Raw genomic sequence first — 17,999 nt, 5'->3', positions numbered from 1 at the left:
GTACTGTTTGATAGGTTGTAGTTTTGACAAACAATGGTAAAATCCATGGATGTTAATGATGTGGGAACACTCATGTAAATTATTGTTGAATTGTTGCCCCCTCTCATACCTCTATGATGATGATATTGATGATTGTTTTGCATCTAAGAGTGAGTCTCAATAAATTCTACATATCTCCTCTGCGACCCCACCACTGCTCCAAAAAGTAGCGAGGAACAAAATTCTCTGTGGATGTCAATGTGCCGGACTCGATAACATGTTTGGTCAAAATGTGAATAGATTGAATCCAGTTTTGACCTGATTCCATTGTAATATTTGGATCAATAACTTATGAATTAAGTGCATTTAGACCCCTATTCTTGTTGTCACTCACTCCCAGTTTGGTTATGGCAACGTGTTCAATGATGCAATTCAAGCGATGAAAAGCCCCACTAACAACCTGCCTTGCCATTATCGAAACCTAGATAGGAAGAACAACAACTAATATTTCATTCTTTGCTTGGAGTTTGGGATACTCTCCCATATCCCTGTAAAGCGTTGTCTGTTTTACCATTAAAAAAAAAGAGAGCTAATATCAGCTTGTATTGTTTAGGTCTTCATGATGTCATGTTGGCATCTACAGAGGGCCTAGATGTGGTCTTAAAAAAAGGGCGGCCCAGTGCACAAGGCTCCCGCCACTGCGGGGATTGGGGAGGGCTAGATGTGCGCAGCCTTACCCTTGCTTTGCAGAGAGGCTGTTTCCGTGACTCGAACCCGTGACCACCAGGTCACAATGGAGCAGCCTTACCATGCATAAGGGCCCAGATGTGGTCTATTTTTTTATTTTATTTTGCTGAATCATAGTAAATTCTATCTGATTCGTAGAAGAGCACAAAAGTGTTTTGTTGAGGAATCTATGCTTAGGATGTGCAATTAATATTTTAGTTTATGAACACATTTCATTAGAATATTAATTTAAAATTTTGTTTTTTTTGGTTTATGTTGGATTTGCTAGGGACCATCACAGAAGGCATTTTGCGGGCCCGGCTGTTGCTCTAGAGAGCAGCCACATAGGCTCACTTTTCAACAGATTTTGTCTTATTCATTTAATTCATATGAGGTGGCTGCTCTCTCATTCAACAGCGGGCCCGTGAAATGCCTTCTGCCATGGTCCTTAGCAAATCCTTTATTATTATCTGAGAGATAATATAATTTGTTAAGAAAGAGAAGGGAATACAAAAGGGGACAGGACGCTTTCGACAAGGAAAAACCACCAACCGAACAAAATATAGAAGGGAACTCTCCAACTGTTAGGGCCTGCCTCTATCAACACCTATTCTACCAATTGTACCAATTTATTAGCACTATGAGGAACATGATCAAAGTAAAGTGATAAGTCCCTAGCGTCAAGAATCATAATGTTCAATTTCTCCACTTCATTCCAAGGCTTCAAAGCTCATGCAATAGCATTTGAAGAGTTACATTCAATCCGAAGGGCCTCCAATGGCTCCATCTTGAAAATGCAAAGACTGATAGAAGGGAGAGAGCTTCCATCTCATTACGATCTGCCATTCCATGTCCACCCATCCGTATACCCCAAAAGTCATGAACTCATTTCTAGTAATGATCCATTGATAGGGATCAGACACACCGATAAGTACCTCTGAAAACACATAAGGAAACTACCTTTCAAGCTCCAAACCTGAGATGGCATGCGGATGAAGGTGGAGGATCTATTACATTCCCTCAAGGGTGTCATTATTAATTATGAGTAGTATTATCATGCCATGGTGTCTATCAATTGTTGGCATTATTATTGATGGAGTGCCATTATCGCTAATGATACTATTCCATTAGACATAATGTCATATAAATCACATAAAGCCCATTCTCCGCTAAGAACAAATGATATTGGTCAATAGAGCTTTCATTTTAATTGTTATTAGTAGTAGGATATTTGAACAAGTCATGTGACATGTCAGCACACTATTGGTAGGTAGGAGGAGAATTACTTTGGTTGTAGTAGGATTATTAAAGAGTTCTTGTAAGGGCTGGATTAGGCGTTTAAATTTAAAAAGTTGAATAAGTCCTTCGACCATAGTTTCAAACCACCACTATGTGATCGTCAACTCACCCGGGTCGAGTCCCTTTTACCCTGACGGAGTTCTTGTCCAAGTTCGTGTTTTTCCCTACAAAGTCAATCAAAGCTCCGTTGAGTGTTATGACCACATCAACTGAGTACTTGATCGTGCGGCACTGAGTCAACCAGGATTTGCTTTGGACGTGTTTTGGCCCGCATCCGCATTTTGAAACACTGCTATGGATACATTTTAGTTTCCTATTGGTAGAAAGTAGTCATAGGTTATTAGGAGTTGTTTGCAAGTAGGGCTGGCAACGGGGCGGGTCGGGGCCGGATGTTGGGGTCCCCTAGCCCTTCCCCTCTGCGGGGAATTTTCCCCCTCCCCTTCCCCTCCCCACTGTGGTTTGGATCATCCTATGGCGTAGCCCATACATTACTTTTTGAAAAATAATGGACTATACGAGCGTACACCATATAAAATCTCATCACTTATTAGAGAGATGTTGCCTTTATTTGAGGGAAGGAGATTTTCAAAGGATTTAATGTTGCCTTTCAATGATGGTTCGATGGAGAGATTTTAGGGATTTCTGGTAATATACTAATATAATGAGGGCCAATGCCCAATGGGTTATGGGTAAAAGAAAATATAAAATGCTATTTCAAGGACAAAACTGTACTAATGGTAATTATGAAAATTTTGGGGGAATCTTGTAGATATGTTTTGATCCAAGGGGTTTCTAGTAGTTTTCCCCAAAAAAACACTTAAAAAAATACAAAAAAATGGAATTAATGCGGGGTGGGTCGGGTCCAACTCCATCCCTTTCCCCTCCCCGTCCCCGCACCGGGGAATTTTTTAAATCCTCTTCCCCTTCCCCGCTCAAATCGGCGAATCCCCTCCCTAAGCGGGGCGGATCCCCGCTTTCTCAGGTGAAATTGCCAGCCCTATTTGCAAGTAGGATTAGAAAGTAGATTCATTGGTTATTAGGAGTTATTTTCAATTTTCTCATGATTTACTATGCCTATAAGTATGTAAGACATATGAAAATTGAAGTTTCTTTTATGTGCTTTGTTGTGATGCTCTTGCCCTTAGGTGTGGTGACTAAGATCATATGGTGTGTTGCTCAGGAGACCCTGGTGTGATTCCTGGTCATTTTCTATCTCTAGACCTTTTCATTTCTTTCTTCTTGTTCTTTTCTCCTTCTCCATTATACTTAATTTTCTTTATTTCCATTAACTTGCAACTGCGATCGCCATCTCCAATTCCATATCAGCTAAAAACCTTTGCATTCAACCTAAGCCATCAACCTCTATCACCACCTTAGATTCCTTTCTCTAAACCCTTACCATAGCCTCATTACATCACCCCAAATCCGACGACCCCTTTATGTTAGCCTATCAACCTTTTTCGACGGGCTATTCCCACTCCCTTATCTATGGCATCTCCTCACCATATGACTGCTCGAAAATATAATCGCAAGCCTTCGACCTACAGACCTCAGACTTTGTTGAAAATATAAAGATCTCTAATCTACTCAAAACATGATCGAACTCGATGTGCAGCTAACAACAAGATGAGATGCAAGCAACACAAACACACAAAACAAGAAATACAAGATTTAATTTTGATGGCTCAAGTCTTGGTAAGTGATTGTCCAGGAGTGGGAACCGCCACCTCCCGGTTGCCGGAAACTTAATTTTGATGGCTCGGTAAGCCGGGACCGGCTGGCACAAGGGGGTGTTCTAAGGGATGAGAGGGGTCGGTGTTTTGGGCCATTTCAAGACCTATTGGAGTGGCTGATTCAAATGAGGCGGAAGTCAAAGAGGTTCATCAGGGAATAAAGTTTTTAATAGAAGAAGATTTGCATGGAGTGGTGACAGAAGGGGACTCTCTTAAAGCGTTCCAGTGATTGAAGGGGTCTCATGTCTTCCCCTGGAGACTTGCAGAGACTTTTGAGGAAATTAATAATATTGTGGGCAATTCCTCCATCACCTTTCGCCATATTAGGAGATCGGCAAATGATGTGGCTGACAAGGTTTTAAATTTCAACCGAAATCCGAAATTTCGGTCGAGACTGAAATCGAAATGCGTAATACTCGAAACGTTATTTTATTTCGATCAAAATTTTGAAATTTCGCTTATCCCGAAATTTCATCCAAAATTTAAGTGATTTCACCCAAAAATCTCGATTCTTTATAATTATTTAATATTTTCCTGAAATTTCAGCCGAAATTATCGGGCGAAATTCTGTACGAGATAAAATAGCCGTTAAAAGATTTTGTCGGATTTCGGCCGAAATTTTGAAATTTCGGTTTCGGTGAGGACCGAAACGCATTCCGAAACTGAAATTTAAAACCTTTGTGGCGGATAGGTTGGCCAGGAATAGGGTGCGATTGATGACCCTAGAGCAGTTTGACTACCTCTTGCCTTGATATTTTTAGTTGTTATTCCTTTTTTTTTCCTGTATCCCTACTTGGGGTGTTTGCATTATTGTATTTGACCATCTCTGTCCTTTTTAAATGAATCTTTGACCATTCAAAAAAAGAAAAGAAAAGAAATTCAAGATTTACGTGGTTCAAAAGTATGCCTATGTCCACGGGAGAAGAGAGTTTCACTATTTCAATATTAAGATTATTAACTCTCTTTCCTACCATTTCTGTCAGTCAAGAAAATGCCCAAAAACTCACACCCGTAATTTTAATATGTAGCTTATATACAAGACATGCACAACAGACATGGTGCAGGTTTACTTGTTACAGAAATCCTCATCCTACACAGTTCTTGGAGCCCAAGCTTTCCCAACTTTAGGTTTTGTTGATTAGGAGATCGGTTACAGATTTACATATGTTACAAGCTTTTAATGGTAATAGTTTATATTCCTTTTTCCCAGATTTATTTATAGACACTGGAATTGTTATGTTTTAGGTTTTATCTGTTACAGATTTATTGTTCACAGTCTTAAGTTAAGCCCACCCGTATGTATTTGCCTAGATCTCTTTTCAGTTTTGTTCAAAAATCTATTATTAGTTATGATCTGTCACAACATTATTTTATTTTAACATTTTCTTAATTCCCACCATAGCAACCCACAGTGGTAGGATGTAGTAGCCAAGGGACCCCACCCGGAGCAAAATAGTGATGATCCTATTTGAGAGGTTTAATATTATACTATGATGATAAGCCCTTGGACGATGCTGACACATCCTTAGTGTGCACGATAGGACCAATCTCAACCACACCGAAAGAAGAAATCAAGGAAGATTTGCTCCGAAATGCCATCATCCAGTCATTAGTCAAGAGTGGTGACAAAGTATGCAAGCTCATCATAGACAATGGAAGTAGTGTGAATGTTGTCTCCTACTCGACCATTGATCGTTTGCATTCAAGGTCGACCTACATCCGAGACCTTACAGGATTATGTGGGTTGATAAAACTATGCTTTTGGTAACCCAACGTGCTCTAGTTAATATTTCGTTTGGTACATATAATGATTCTATATGGCGTGACATACCTTCGAACGTCATACATACTCTTGCCGATTCTTTCCATGGAGAGCATAAAGTCTGAGCAATGGGCAAGAGCATCCATTGTTGTACAGAGTTGGTTTCGACAATGTTTAGCTCAAATGCATTACACTTACACAAGGATAAAAAAGACGACAATCTTTATTCAATACATCTGGAAAAGAAGAATAGTTCGAGTGTTCAACAAAGTCTGTGAGATCTGTTCGACAAAGTCTGTGAGATCTTCAAATGATGTCAAAGGAAGTAGATTGTGTAGCTAAAACGAACGACATACCTTTTTTTTACCGACGATCATAAAGTTAAAATATTTTGAATATGAGCTTGGTATCCAAATTATGCTCATCAGAAAGGACGACCACTTGACGTGCATACTGCGGTATAAATGCGTAGTACGGTGGAAAGGTCATCCCTTATCACCCCAACTATGGTAGAGAAAGTGTAGCATTTCAATCCCAACCACCATGTGTTATACCACATCTTTAACTCCTCGTAGTTGTTTTTAAGCAACGAGGAGAGATGATAGGGATCAGACACCGCTTAAAAGTACCCCTGAAAGCACACAGGGAATCTGCCTTCAAAGCCAACATGAGATGGCATGAGGACGAAGATCTGATACGTAGGAGATTGTGTGAAAGGTGTCATTATCAATTATGGATCATATTATCATGCTAGGGTGTCATTTTCTAGGGATGACATCATTATTGATGGAGCGCCATTATGACTGGACCTCAACACATTATATGTGACATCATGTCACTTATGTCACATAGGGCCCATTCTTTGTTAGGAGAGAATTCTAATGGTCAATATGGTTTTTATATTAACTATTATTAGTATTAGGATACTTGAAGTCATGTGACATGTGTCAGAACATTATTGGTAGATATTAGTATTAGTTTGGTTGTACTAGGATTCTTCAAGAGTTCTTGTAATGGGAGGATTAGACATTTAAATTGAGAAACTTGGATAAGTCTTTCGACACATGTTACCATTAAAAAGAAAAGTCTTTCGACACATGTCAATTTCCCATCGATAGAAAATGGCCATCGTTTATTATAATTTGTAAGCGGATTAGATGTTGTTTGCAACAAGGATTAGTGGTTGTTAGTACTGGGATTAGACGTTCTTTTCAAATTTTGTACTATTTACTATGCCTATATATTTGTAAGGCCTATTAGCCCTGAAAGTAAAGAACCATGAGTGGAAATTAAAGTTCTCTTTATTTGCTTGGGTGTGATGCTCTTGCCGTGTGATGTCTTAGATCCTATGGTGTGATGCCTAGGAGACCTCTGGTGTGATTTCAGGTCATTTTCTATCCCCAAATCTTTTCCTTTTTTCTTCTTCTCTACTCCATTATGTTTCTTATTTTCATAAACCTGCAGCTACGACCATCCCCAATTCCATTACAGCCCATTGCTTTTGCTTTCAACCAAAGCCATCACTCTCCATAGTCTTCAACACTCTATCACCACCTTAGTTTCCCATCTCTAAACCCTTAACTCTAGCCTCATTACATCACCCTAAATTCCACAACCCCTTTACCTTAGCATATCAACCCTGTCGACCACCTATTCCCTTTCACATATCAACCCTGTCGACCGCCTATTCCCTTTCACTTATCACTTGCAACCCTTCACCCTATGACTGCTTAGAAATATAATCGCAAGCGTCCAACCTATTGACTATATACCTACTCTCTTTCACTTATCACATGCAACCCCTCACGCTACGACTGTTCAGAAATATAATCGCAAGCGACCTATTGACTACATGCCTGTTGCAGGTTTACCCGTTACAAAAATTCTTATCCTCCATAATACTTTTGTTACCCAGCCTTTCTAGAGCTTGTTCCAGGCCCAGAAGCCTGTAACCCATTAATAACTATAGAGCCAGTTCATTACCATTGCATTCTACTGATGTTACCTAGTTTAAATCTTCTGTCTCATTCCCAACCTTGGGATATGTTGATTAGAAGATACATACATATTTACATCTGCTACGATCTTTTAGTTATAACCATGGTTTTAAATTTCGACCGAAATCAGAAATTTCGGACCGAAATTTCGGATTTTGGTGGGGACCGAAACTGAAATTCAATTTTTCGCCATTTACCGAAATTTTGGATTTCAGTCCGAAATTTCGGTAATTTCGGATCGAAATTTCGGTCCGAAATTTCGATTTAATGACATTATTTATTTTTAAAAAAAAAGTGTTACAAAATTTCGGCCAAAATTTCGAAATTTGGAACGAAATTACCAAATTTCGGACCGAAATTTCGGTTTTTGGTGGGGTCCAAAACGGTTACCGAAACCGAAATTTTAAACCAGGGTTATAACCACTAATATTCCTTGTTTCCTAGGTTTATTTGATTGCCAAGTTGGATGATGAGTCATCTACCATACAAAATGTGCCACATACTAGTAACTTCATCCCGAGCAACTATTGCCGATTCTTTCCATGGAGAGCACGGAATTTGAGCAACGAACGAGAGCATCCATCGTCCTACAAAGTTGGTTTCGACAATATTCAGCTCGAACACATTTTGCAAGGATAAAGAAGGTGACAAACCTTAGCCAACAATCTGGAAAAGAAGAGTAGTTCAACAGAGTCTGAGATCTTCAAATGTTGTCAAACGAAGCGTCTTGTGTAGTTCAAGCGAATGACATACCTTTTATTCTATCGACGATCATAAAGCTAAGGGATTTCATAGTGTCCATCGCAGAAGGCATTTCATGGATGGGCTGTTGCATGTGAGAGCAGCCACGCAGGCTCACTTTCAACAGATTTTGTCTTTATTCATGAGGTGGCTGCTCTCACATGCAACAGCCTATGCGTGAAATGCCTTCTGCGATTGATCCTAGCAAATCCGTAACTTAAAATATTATTTAAATTAGCTCGATATCCAAATTAAGCTCTTTAGATGGACGACCTCTTGATTTGTGTACTACGGTGGAAATATGTGGAAATTCATCCCTTGTCAAAATGTACTTTCACTATGGTAGAGAAAGTGTAGCATCTGTATCCCAAACGCAATGCACCATACCACGTCTTTTACTCCTCAAAGTCAATTTCTTCGTAGCCAGGGAGAGATGATAGGGATTAGACACCGCTAAAAGTACCTCTAAAAGCAGAGGGAACTTACCTTCAAAACTCCAACCATGAGACATGAAGACGAACATGGAAGATCTGCTAAGTAGGACCTTCTCTGAAAGGTGTCATTCTCAATTATGGATCCTATTATCATGTGAAATCCAAGTGTAAAAACCCAAGAGGGGGGGTGAATTGGTCAATTAGAAATTTTAGGCTTAATTAGGGAAAGATTAAAAATTATTCCACTTAATTAAGCACTAATTAGCTTAACCCTTGTTCAAATATGTATATCAATAAAAGCTAAGGTTTAGACATTCTAATCATGCACATTTGCTAACCCTTGTTCAAATAGACATTATAATGCAATTAGGGTTTAAACATTTCAATCAAGTGCATTTACTAACCCTTGTTTAATTAAAAGCACAAATACAAGTTAGGGTTATGGTTTACCAATCACCACACGTGCAAGAGAAAGAGAAGAGAGTAAGCATCCACAAGGTACAAGATTTATAGTGGTTCGGTCTATCACAAGACCTACTCCACTCTTCCAAGTTTTCCTCCTTGGGATCTTCACTAAAAATGATGATGCCGTACACCCGACTCCTCCATCTCCAAAGGGAACAAACCCTTTCTGCATGAAGCCTTGACGAGGGGACACACTCTCTTACATGATTCACCTTGGTTAACGGGCCGAATCGGAGACCCTCATCTTCACAACTCTTAACGGGTCGAAGAGAAGACCCTCATTTTCACTTTTCTTACCGGGCCGAAGAGAAGACCCTCAATGAAGAACAAAGAAAAGTGAAAAACTCTCAATGCCTCTTAATAGACGGATTACAAAGATATAAGCTCACAATCACTCCAAAAGATAGCAAAGATAAAGCTTATGGAGTACCTCTTGATAAAATGTAGAAATACAAGCTCAAAGAGGTTTTTGCATTTGATTTCAAAGTTCAAGCTCAAAGAGCAATGGGATTTGATCTTTCTCAAATGTATAAAAGCTTGTTTAGATAGTGTATATATAGTGTATTTGAAAATATGACCGTTTTGGGGTAAAACTGTAAAAAACTGGGTTGAAAGGTCAACCTACGACTTTTTGAAAATATATAGTGTATTTGAAAATATGACCGTTTGCCCGACCGTCGCGGTCGATCGAGCCACCGCGGTCGCCCTCCCCTATCGGGCGCCATTTTTTATTTTCAAATTTCTTACCGTCGCGGTCGACCCACCCCATGGCGGTCATCCGGCGACGGCTACCTGTTTGCTCAAAATTTTTGGCTCATAAACCTATTTCGGTCGACCGACCCACGGCGGTCGCCCGCCCAAACCTATGTCGGAATGTTCTGTTTCAACAAAACTATTTCCGCGGTCGCCCGGCTCAACCCGGTCGACTAGCCCGCTATTTTTCGCAAGTGCTGGAAATCCAGCCATCTTGCCGCGGTCGCCCGGGAGACCCCCGGTCGACCGGCCCCGGTAAAATTTCCATTTTAACATTTAAAAATCAGGGATTTTGGGCCATGGTCTTTGGGCTTTAGTCCTAGGTTTTGAAATACATTTTTGGGTGTGTGTATGGTTTTCAAAGATATAAAAACCATTTAAAACCTATTGAAAGTGCATTTTACATAAAATCAAGAGGACTCCAAATGCATTCTAAAAATGATACCGTTGAGTCTTCTTGGAATGTATTCGCTCATTTGCACTTCCTTGGACTTCTTCTGCTTGGGTGAACATGTTGACCTTGTCTTGGCTCTTATGACTTGTCCTCCAATCTTCAATGTATGTTGAGGTACATGAGGTGTCACCATGGCATGTTCAACTCCAAGCTCCTTCTTGACACTTGCTAGGAACTTGTGGAATCTTCATGTTGAGCTTCTTTACTTGAACATCTTCAAATGAGGATGCCTTCACTGTAGGTGCAAGCTCTTGGTTCCTTCGATCATTGATCCACAAGCCATGTGTTGAGAAGAGTTGTGTAATGGCGATTATGACATGAAAATCCTGTATACAATACAACACCTCAAAACAACACATTAGTTCATAATACTAATCAATTTGAGTTTTCTAGCATCAAAACAAGAAGGTAAGGTGAATGATTAACCCATGGGAACCCTTAGGGCTTACATCATGCAAGGGTGTCATTACAACTAATGACCCCAACCCATTATGCGCTTGTGACATGATGTGCAATCATCACTTAAGTTACATAGGGCCCACTCTTTAAGGGATTTCACCCAAAAATCTGGATTCTACATAATTATTTAATATTATCCCGAAATTACCGAAATTTTGATCGAAATAATGTCCGAGATAAAATAGGCATTGAAAGATGTCGTTAGATTTCGTCTGAAATTTCAGTTTCGGTGAGTACCAAAATGCATTCCGAAACCGAAATTTAAAACCTTGGTCTTAACCCTGCCCGTATGTATCTGCCTTAATTATAACAGTTAATATTCCTTTCGACATTGGAATTGTTCTGTTACAGATTTAGTGTTCAGTCTTAACCCCATCCGTATGTGTCTGCCTAGATCTGTATTCGCTGTCGTTCAAAGATCTGTTATCAATTAACATGCCATATAATTGTTTTATTTTAACTTTTTAAACTATTCTTAATACTGATAGAATTGAAATGAGATCTCTTATGCCAATGATTACAGTTCACAAAATCTTATATTGGGCTGGGCCTAGGTTCCAAAGGAGTTAAAAATTAGGAGTTACCTGGCTAGGGTTTTTATACCTGGATTTCGCAGTGGGTGCTTAGACTAGTGACATTTTGAAAGAAATTTATGTCTCCAGAGGCTGTACGAACAGCTCGTGTTCTATTAATTCAAAGTTTCTCTATTTCCATCGATTTTTCATTTTTGCTATAATTTTTGCTTAGCTACAACTTTTGGTATACCATTCTAGGAGGAAAAAGGGTTGATGGGGTAGCCTCCTATTTAACCATTGAATAGTTTTAAATGCCTCATGCCTTGCATCCAGTTTGCACCTGGCTTTTGGGGCTACATTATGCTGTGTAAAATGTCATTGCTGGGAGATGACAGAGACGGTAACATCATCCTGTTTTTGATGAATAAAATTATTGCATATAGTTATTTGATTTAGAAGCATTCTTGACAATGCTAATTATGTATTTATTCTTATATTCAAATGATGATTAGGAATTCTGTAAATGGCCTCATGCATATGATGTCTACTCAATGAAATTGTTCACAATGCATGTCAAAAGGGTACAAATGTTTAACTAGATTTGCTACACGAGCTCGTGCATTTAGCACAGTAAGCCTACCACTTAGTAAATTATTTGAGCCCGAGGCAGAGGCTCAAGGGTTTAACGGAATGACATAGGTTGAGGTGCTCCCATATTATTGAGGCATGTGAAATTGAAATGTTGAGGTGCTATTTGAGATGCAAGACACTCTTATTAAGGTTAATTCACATGTTTGACATATGGGTGCTTATGTATTATTTCCTGGAATCATTTTATCTAGTGATGCTCAATTGATATTTGCTCTATTTTTTTGGCAGATTACGGGAGATGTTTTGGCAGTTAAAAAAGCTCTTCTTTCTGTTTCTCGCCGTCTTCAAGACAATCCGCCATTAGACAAGCCACAAGCTGTTGTAAGCAGGCCTGTTGCGCCGGTTCCTCGCATGAACTTTCCTGATACAGTTGGGGAGCATCTTTTGCATACGGATTCTTTGAAGGCCCAGCAAGATGTTTCTTTCAGATTACTATGTGCCAATGATAAGGTCGGAGGTGTAATCGGCAAGGGAGGGACTGTTGTCAAAGCGCTACAGAATGAAACCGGTGCTTCTATAAGTGTTGGAAGTTTAGTAACTGGGTCTGAGGAGCGTGTCATTACGGTTTCTGCTTTGGAGGTTTGCATTGACACTTGCTACCTATGTTTGTGCAGAGGAATGCTAGATTCACAGGCGCCCTTGCAAATATAGAGGCAAAGGGCGTCCCTATTGGTCAAATCTCATTTAAGATGGCACAGAAAATTAAGATCATAACTGTCTTACATGAGATTTGACCAATGGGGGCGCCCTTTGCGCCTTTATTTGCAAGGGTGCCTGTGAATCTAGCATTCCTCATTTATACAATATAAAACTTTTTTTGCATTTAAAATCACTCTTGTACTTGCTAAAGGTCATGGATATATGTGCTTATTGTATGATATTTGTTATTGTCTTGGTTCTGTATCTTTTAACGTGCAGAACCCAGAAACACGGTTCTCCCCTGCACAAAATGCTGTTATTCGTGTTTTTCTTAGATCTGTAGAGGCGGGCATGGAAAAAGAGCTTGGATTGGGCTCAGATAAAGGAGCATCTGTTTGTTGCCGGCTTTTGGTGGTAGCAAACCATGTTGGTTGCCTGATGGGTAAGGGAGGCACGATAATTTCCGAAATGAGGAAGGCGTCTGGTGCTGGCATCCGGATAATAGGACGTGATGATGTTCCAAAATGTGCTTCTGACAAGGACGAAGTGGTACAGGTGGGATCGTGTCTCTATTCTTAAATATAAAAGTGATGGGAGGTTTTCTGAATTATACCCAACTTTTGAAGCGAAAGATCACTTCAGTTTTTTGTTTATTTTTTTAATTACTGAATACTATATAGTCTTGATCCCAACACTTGAAGTACTTTTTTATGGATGATAAAAAACTAGGGATTTGCTAGGGACCATCACAGAAGGCATTTCGCGCTTGGTCTTGTTGCATGTGAGAGCAGCCTCATCAGATGAATTAAATGATTAAGACAAAATCTGAGCATGTGTGGCTGCTCTCACATGCAACAAGCCCATGCGCGAAATGCCTTCTGCGATGGTCCCTAGCAAATCCCAAAAAACTAACTAGTGTTATTTTTCCTAAATTATTGAAGTAATTTTTGCCTCTACCCTTCTGTTAATTTTCCATGAGATGGTACACGATTGAGTATATCTTTTCTAGTTCCATGAATATTGAAGGTATTCAGTGACACCAAATACATTGAATCTCTTGCACATTAATATAGATGCTTGTTTGAAAAGGCATAATTTGTCGCAAACTTCTAGCAAGACTTGGGAAACCATGAGCATTTTTCATATTTCTGGAACAATTAGGGTTTATATTGGTAATTTGTTGCCACTTTGTGATAACCCTTTTCTTCAATCTAAATGACGGGCCTTTCACTCTGACCAAGAATGGCCACCTCCACATGAGCCGACCCCACGAATGATGTCCAATCACACAAAAGATGCCCCACACAACCCAATCCTTGCATTTCCATCTGGTCCATGATGTTTCGAAAAAGGAACATTCCACACTTCTGAATTATTTTTTCTCAGGCACAGTTGATTCTTTTTGTGATTTCGTTGTCAACAGATTTTTGAAAATCTTATTGGAAATGGTTGGCTTTGCAGATTGACGGCCGATTGGAGAATGTTCAGGATGCTTTGTTTCATGTTACGAGTAGACTCCGAGATAACATTATTCCCGGTAAAGTACTGAATGGTGCCGGAGCTGGGATTTATCCACCGTCAACCATTCCAGAGACAGTTCTGTATGGAAAAGTCAGGGAGCCTGCCTCTTCTGGGCTATATTCGTCATTTGGTCTCTCCCACAGTCTTGATCGTCAAAGTACTCTACCCCACAATATGGATCATCTTGGCCTTTCACACAGCATCGATCTTCCTTCATCCCCAAGGTTATGGCCATCACAGGTAAATTTTAATGTTTTTGTTTCTTTCTATGTCATCCATGGAGTTATAATCTAACAGATAAATTGATGGGGTATCATCCCCTGCTCCCTAAAATTCTCAGGGTGTTTTTATCAATTATGGTTGTCCTTATCATTTGTGAGGATATTATCAAAGATGGTGTCATTATCATTTAAATGCATCATTATTGATGGGGTGCCATTATCATTAATTACCCAATTCATTAGATACTTGTGACATGAGTTGACATCATGTCACATAAGTTACAAAGGGTCACTCTTTTTTACGAAAGAAACCTATTGTCATAAGGGTTTCATTTTAATTGTAATTAGTATTAGGACGTTGAATAAGTCAAGTGACAAGTGTCATCACACTATTGGTAGATATTAGGAGTTTGATTTGAATTATTAGTTTTATTTCGAAAAGAAAAGTAGTTTTTTTGTTGAAGGATTAGATAGAATCCATGTAAATGGAGAATAAGAGTCCTAGTAGTAGCGTGAGTAACGTAATTAAAGGGGTCTGAGTTAGTCAATGCCATGTGGCATATTTTTATTTGGTTTTTATTAGCAATAGGCAATTAAGACTTCGTTTTACTCCAACTTAGAATTTTGTGGAAATTTTTATCAATTTTTTTTTTGTGGGAATTACTATGCCTATAAATTGTAAAGGGACGTGGACTTTGCTCACATGCTCTATGAATTGAATTAATTGAGTTTACAGTCCCAAGCTTGGTGAAACCTTCCAAAGTAGATCACGGATACAGTATTTGCTTTGATTTTTTTACACTATGTTATATTTTTTCTCGTTCTCTTTTACTTTTGTGATTTCCACTCTTCTCGTTTTCATCTTTATTTTTTTTCATAAACCTGCAACCATGGATTTAAATTAAAGTTTCGGTTTCGGACATAGCTGAAACCGAAATTTGGTAAAATATCAAAGCAAATTTCATTATTGTACCGAAATTTCGGCGAAAATTTTGTAAACTCAAAAATCACATTTTTCTGAAATTTCGGGTTTGGGTGATTGTAGTTTCAGTCCCAACCGAAATCCGAAATTTCGATATTTCGGCTGAAATTTAAAACCATGCCTGCAACTATGATTACCTTACCACTCCATTGGCCTGCCTTGAAATCCAACCCTTAGCTTGCTGAACACCTTCCCATCCAAATCTGCCCTAGCTTCCTACCTGATCCGCGATCAGTTCTAGGAACCTTGAACCTTGAACTTGCAATCTCATTGGCCTCTTCGAATCGGTGGTGCAAGATTGACCACACGATAGATAGAAAAGAAAGAAAGGTATATCTTCACTAAGAGATCAGCCTTGGAGTCCTTCCGATACATCATTTGCCGATGGAATCGAGGAATGATTCAGGGATACCCAGATCGAGTGAGGGAGACTGGTGTCTTTTTGAAACCGGCAACAGTCTCCATACATTTTTTTTATAGCCTAATGATTGGCCTAGAAAGTCCTTGTACTACCCAGAATTTATACCATTTCAAGATTACCCCAAGAACCCATCCCGGTTAGCTTAAGCCTCGTAAAAAAACTTAACTTCAGACCATATTATCCCCAGCTGCACCTATCGAATACCTATTAGTAACCTGCAATTGCAAACCATTGCAGATCAATCCATTAACTACCCTGTTATATACCTAAGCCCTTCGTAAAAACCCTCCTTCACTAACTCTTATTAACCCAACAACAAGTTATTAAATCTGTAACGTTCCTGTGACTTTACGATTTTCTTTTTAGGACTGTAAGGTTAGAACCAGTCCTTAATGCCCATCTAATCCCTGTAAGTATTGCTTTCAGCCTCCTGGTTGTGCCAGCATTCACCTTCAACCATTATTCACCTTATTATCTGTCATAAAATTCATCGGGCTTAATCTGCTACATCTGTCCTAATCTGTAAATTCTTCAAACCTCTCACGAGAGTGCACCCTTTGCCTATTCTCTAATCCTTTTAGTCTATTCCTTTAGCCCTTACCATAGTCCTCATCCTAGTTGACCAAAATCCAAGCCAATCCTAGTATGAGGTGACCACTGATATGCATGAGAGAGATTGCTTCTTTGGCATTGGGGGAGTTGATATGATCCAGTAACCTGATATTGGTCCTATTGAATACCTGTTAGTAGCCTACTAACCTGCAGTTCCATACCTTTACATTATCAGTCCAACCCCGTTACAGATTAAACCCTTTCTAAAAACCCCCTTTCTCTAAACCTAATTAGCCCAACAACAATTATTAATTCTGTAACATCCTTGTGACTTTATAGTTTTCTTTCGAAGACCGCTAGAACTTAAGGCTCTTAAAACAAGACCTTAGTGCCATCTAAACCTAGTAACTATTGCTTTCAACATTGATTTAAATTTCACAGAAATCGATGTGAAACGACCGAAATGTTTCCTTTTAAACCACACCAAAATGTATACCGAAACCGAACTGCAGCGAAATCAAAACTGCAAGTATATTAGTGGTATACTACACCAGTAGTGTTTCGTAATTATTCTCATATGAATTACATGTGAAATTTGCTGTATGTATTATGTATTAATATTTATATGAATAACATGTGAAATTTGATATGCACTGAATTCTCAGACAAGCTTTGCGCCTGTCAGTAAGCGTTTTATGCTGTTACACCATTATGGGTGGGGTTTTTTTTTTCCTTGCTTAAGTAATTGATTTTGAGTCTGTATTTATGTTTATTCTAGCAATTCCTGAAATTTCATCTTAATGTCTATTATTTGCATATGTTTGCTTAATTTTATAGGATTTTCACTGAAATTTCCATCCAAATTCGACATATTTCTATTTCTATCATGACCAAAACACATAACGAAATTGAAACCTTGGATTTCAGTCCTGCAACAGTCCCCTGAATTCAGCCTACAACCTGTTCCTAATCTACTGTGTCATCAGTCATTAAACCTAAAAGTTTACCACATGAGACCTAATTGTTCCAGTCTTAACCTTCGACCAGTATTCACCTTATTATCTGTCATAAAATTCACCGAGTTAATCTATCTGCAGATGTGTCCAGATCTGTAAATTCTTCAAACCTGTCACAACCGTCCACCCTTTGCTTATTCTTTAATCCCTGCAGTCTCTATTCGTTTAGTCCTTACCAAAATCTAAGCCAATCCTATCCATTACCCTAGCTATGATAAATATTTGCCAACCTACATTCCCTTATCTCTTACATCAATTTGATATCCTAGTTATGTACCATAGAGTCTTCCCTTTCCGTCATGCATCCTAAACTGTGTTGAATGCGTCATAAACTGTGTTGAAAGGCCGTCTGAAAACTTACGTATAAGAGGCTAATATCTCTGACTCATTGCTTATTGCAGGCTATAACTTGTACTAACCCAAGCACCCAACTAACAATGGTAATGGGGAATTCTCCGTTTAAAGGTGCAGCAATTTAAATTCTTTTTTTGAAAGTTGACATTTTATTGAATAGTGGCTGGGGACAAGTTGTCCCCGCCTTATTACAGAAGTGGATCCAAGTCCAAGTACAATCCTTGAAAGGATTACAAAGATGTAAGAACTAAAGTTTCCTCCTTTAGGACTCCTGCTTTGGCTCCCATCCGCCTCTTCATTTGCCGATCTTCTCCGGTGCTCAATT

At 39.1% G+C, this 17,999-nt stretch overlaps 1 protein-coding gene across 2 annotated transcripts in view; it reads left to right on the top strand.

Annotated features, from left to right (window-relative positions):
- The window catches only part of LOC143851214 (KH domain-containing protein HEN4-like), a 29,778-nt gene that overhangs the window by 2,909 nt on the left and 8,870 nt on the right, over positions 1 to 17,999 (top strand). For both annotated transcript variants that reach the window (XR_013236258.1, XM_077360562.1), the window contains exons 2-4: positions 12,197 to 12,547; positions 12,887 to 13,162; positions 14,069 to 14,368. Coding sequence is in view for 1 of the 2 variants with exons in the window: in XM_077360562.1 (XP_077216677.1) it covers positions 12,197 to 12,547; positions 12,887 to 13,162; positions 14,069 to 14,368 (927 nt within the window). In the remaining variant the exon portion in view is untranslated. The remainder of the gene's footprint in view (positions 1 to 12,196; positions 12,548 to 12,886; positions 13,163 to 14,068; positions 14,369 to 17,999) is intronic.

This window comes from Tasmannia lanceolata, unplaced genomic scaffold (assembly GCF_043159265.1).
Source record: "Tasmannia lanceolata isolate RefF3 unplaced genomic scaffold, GAP_Taslan_0.1 ptg000018l, whole genome shotgun sequence".
NCBI lineage: Eukaryota > Viridiplantae > Streptophyta > Magnoliopsida > Canellales > Winteraceae > Tasmannia > Tasmannia lanceolata.
Note: the sequence above shows the minus strand (reverse complement) of the source record. Positions and strands in the feature narration are given on the sequence as shown.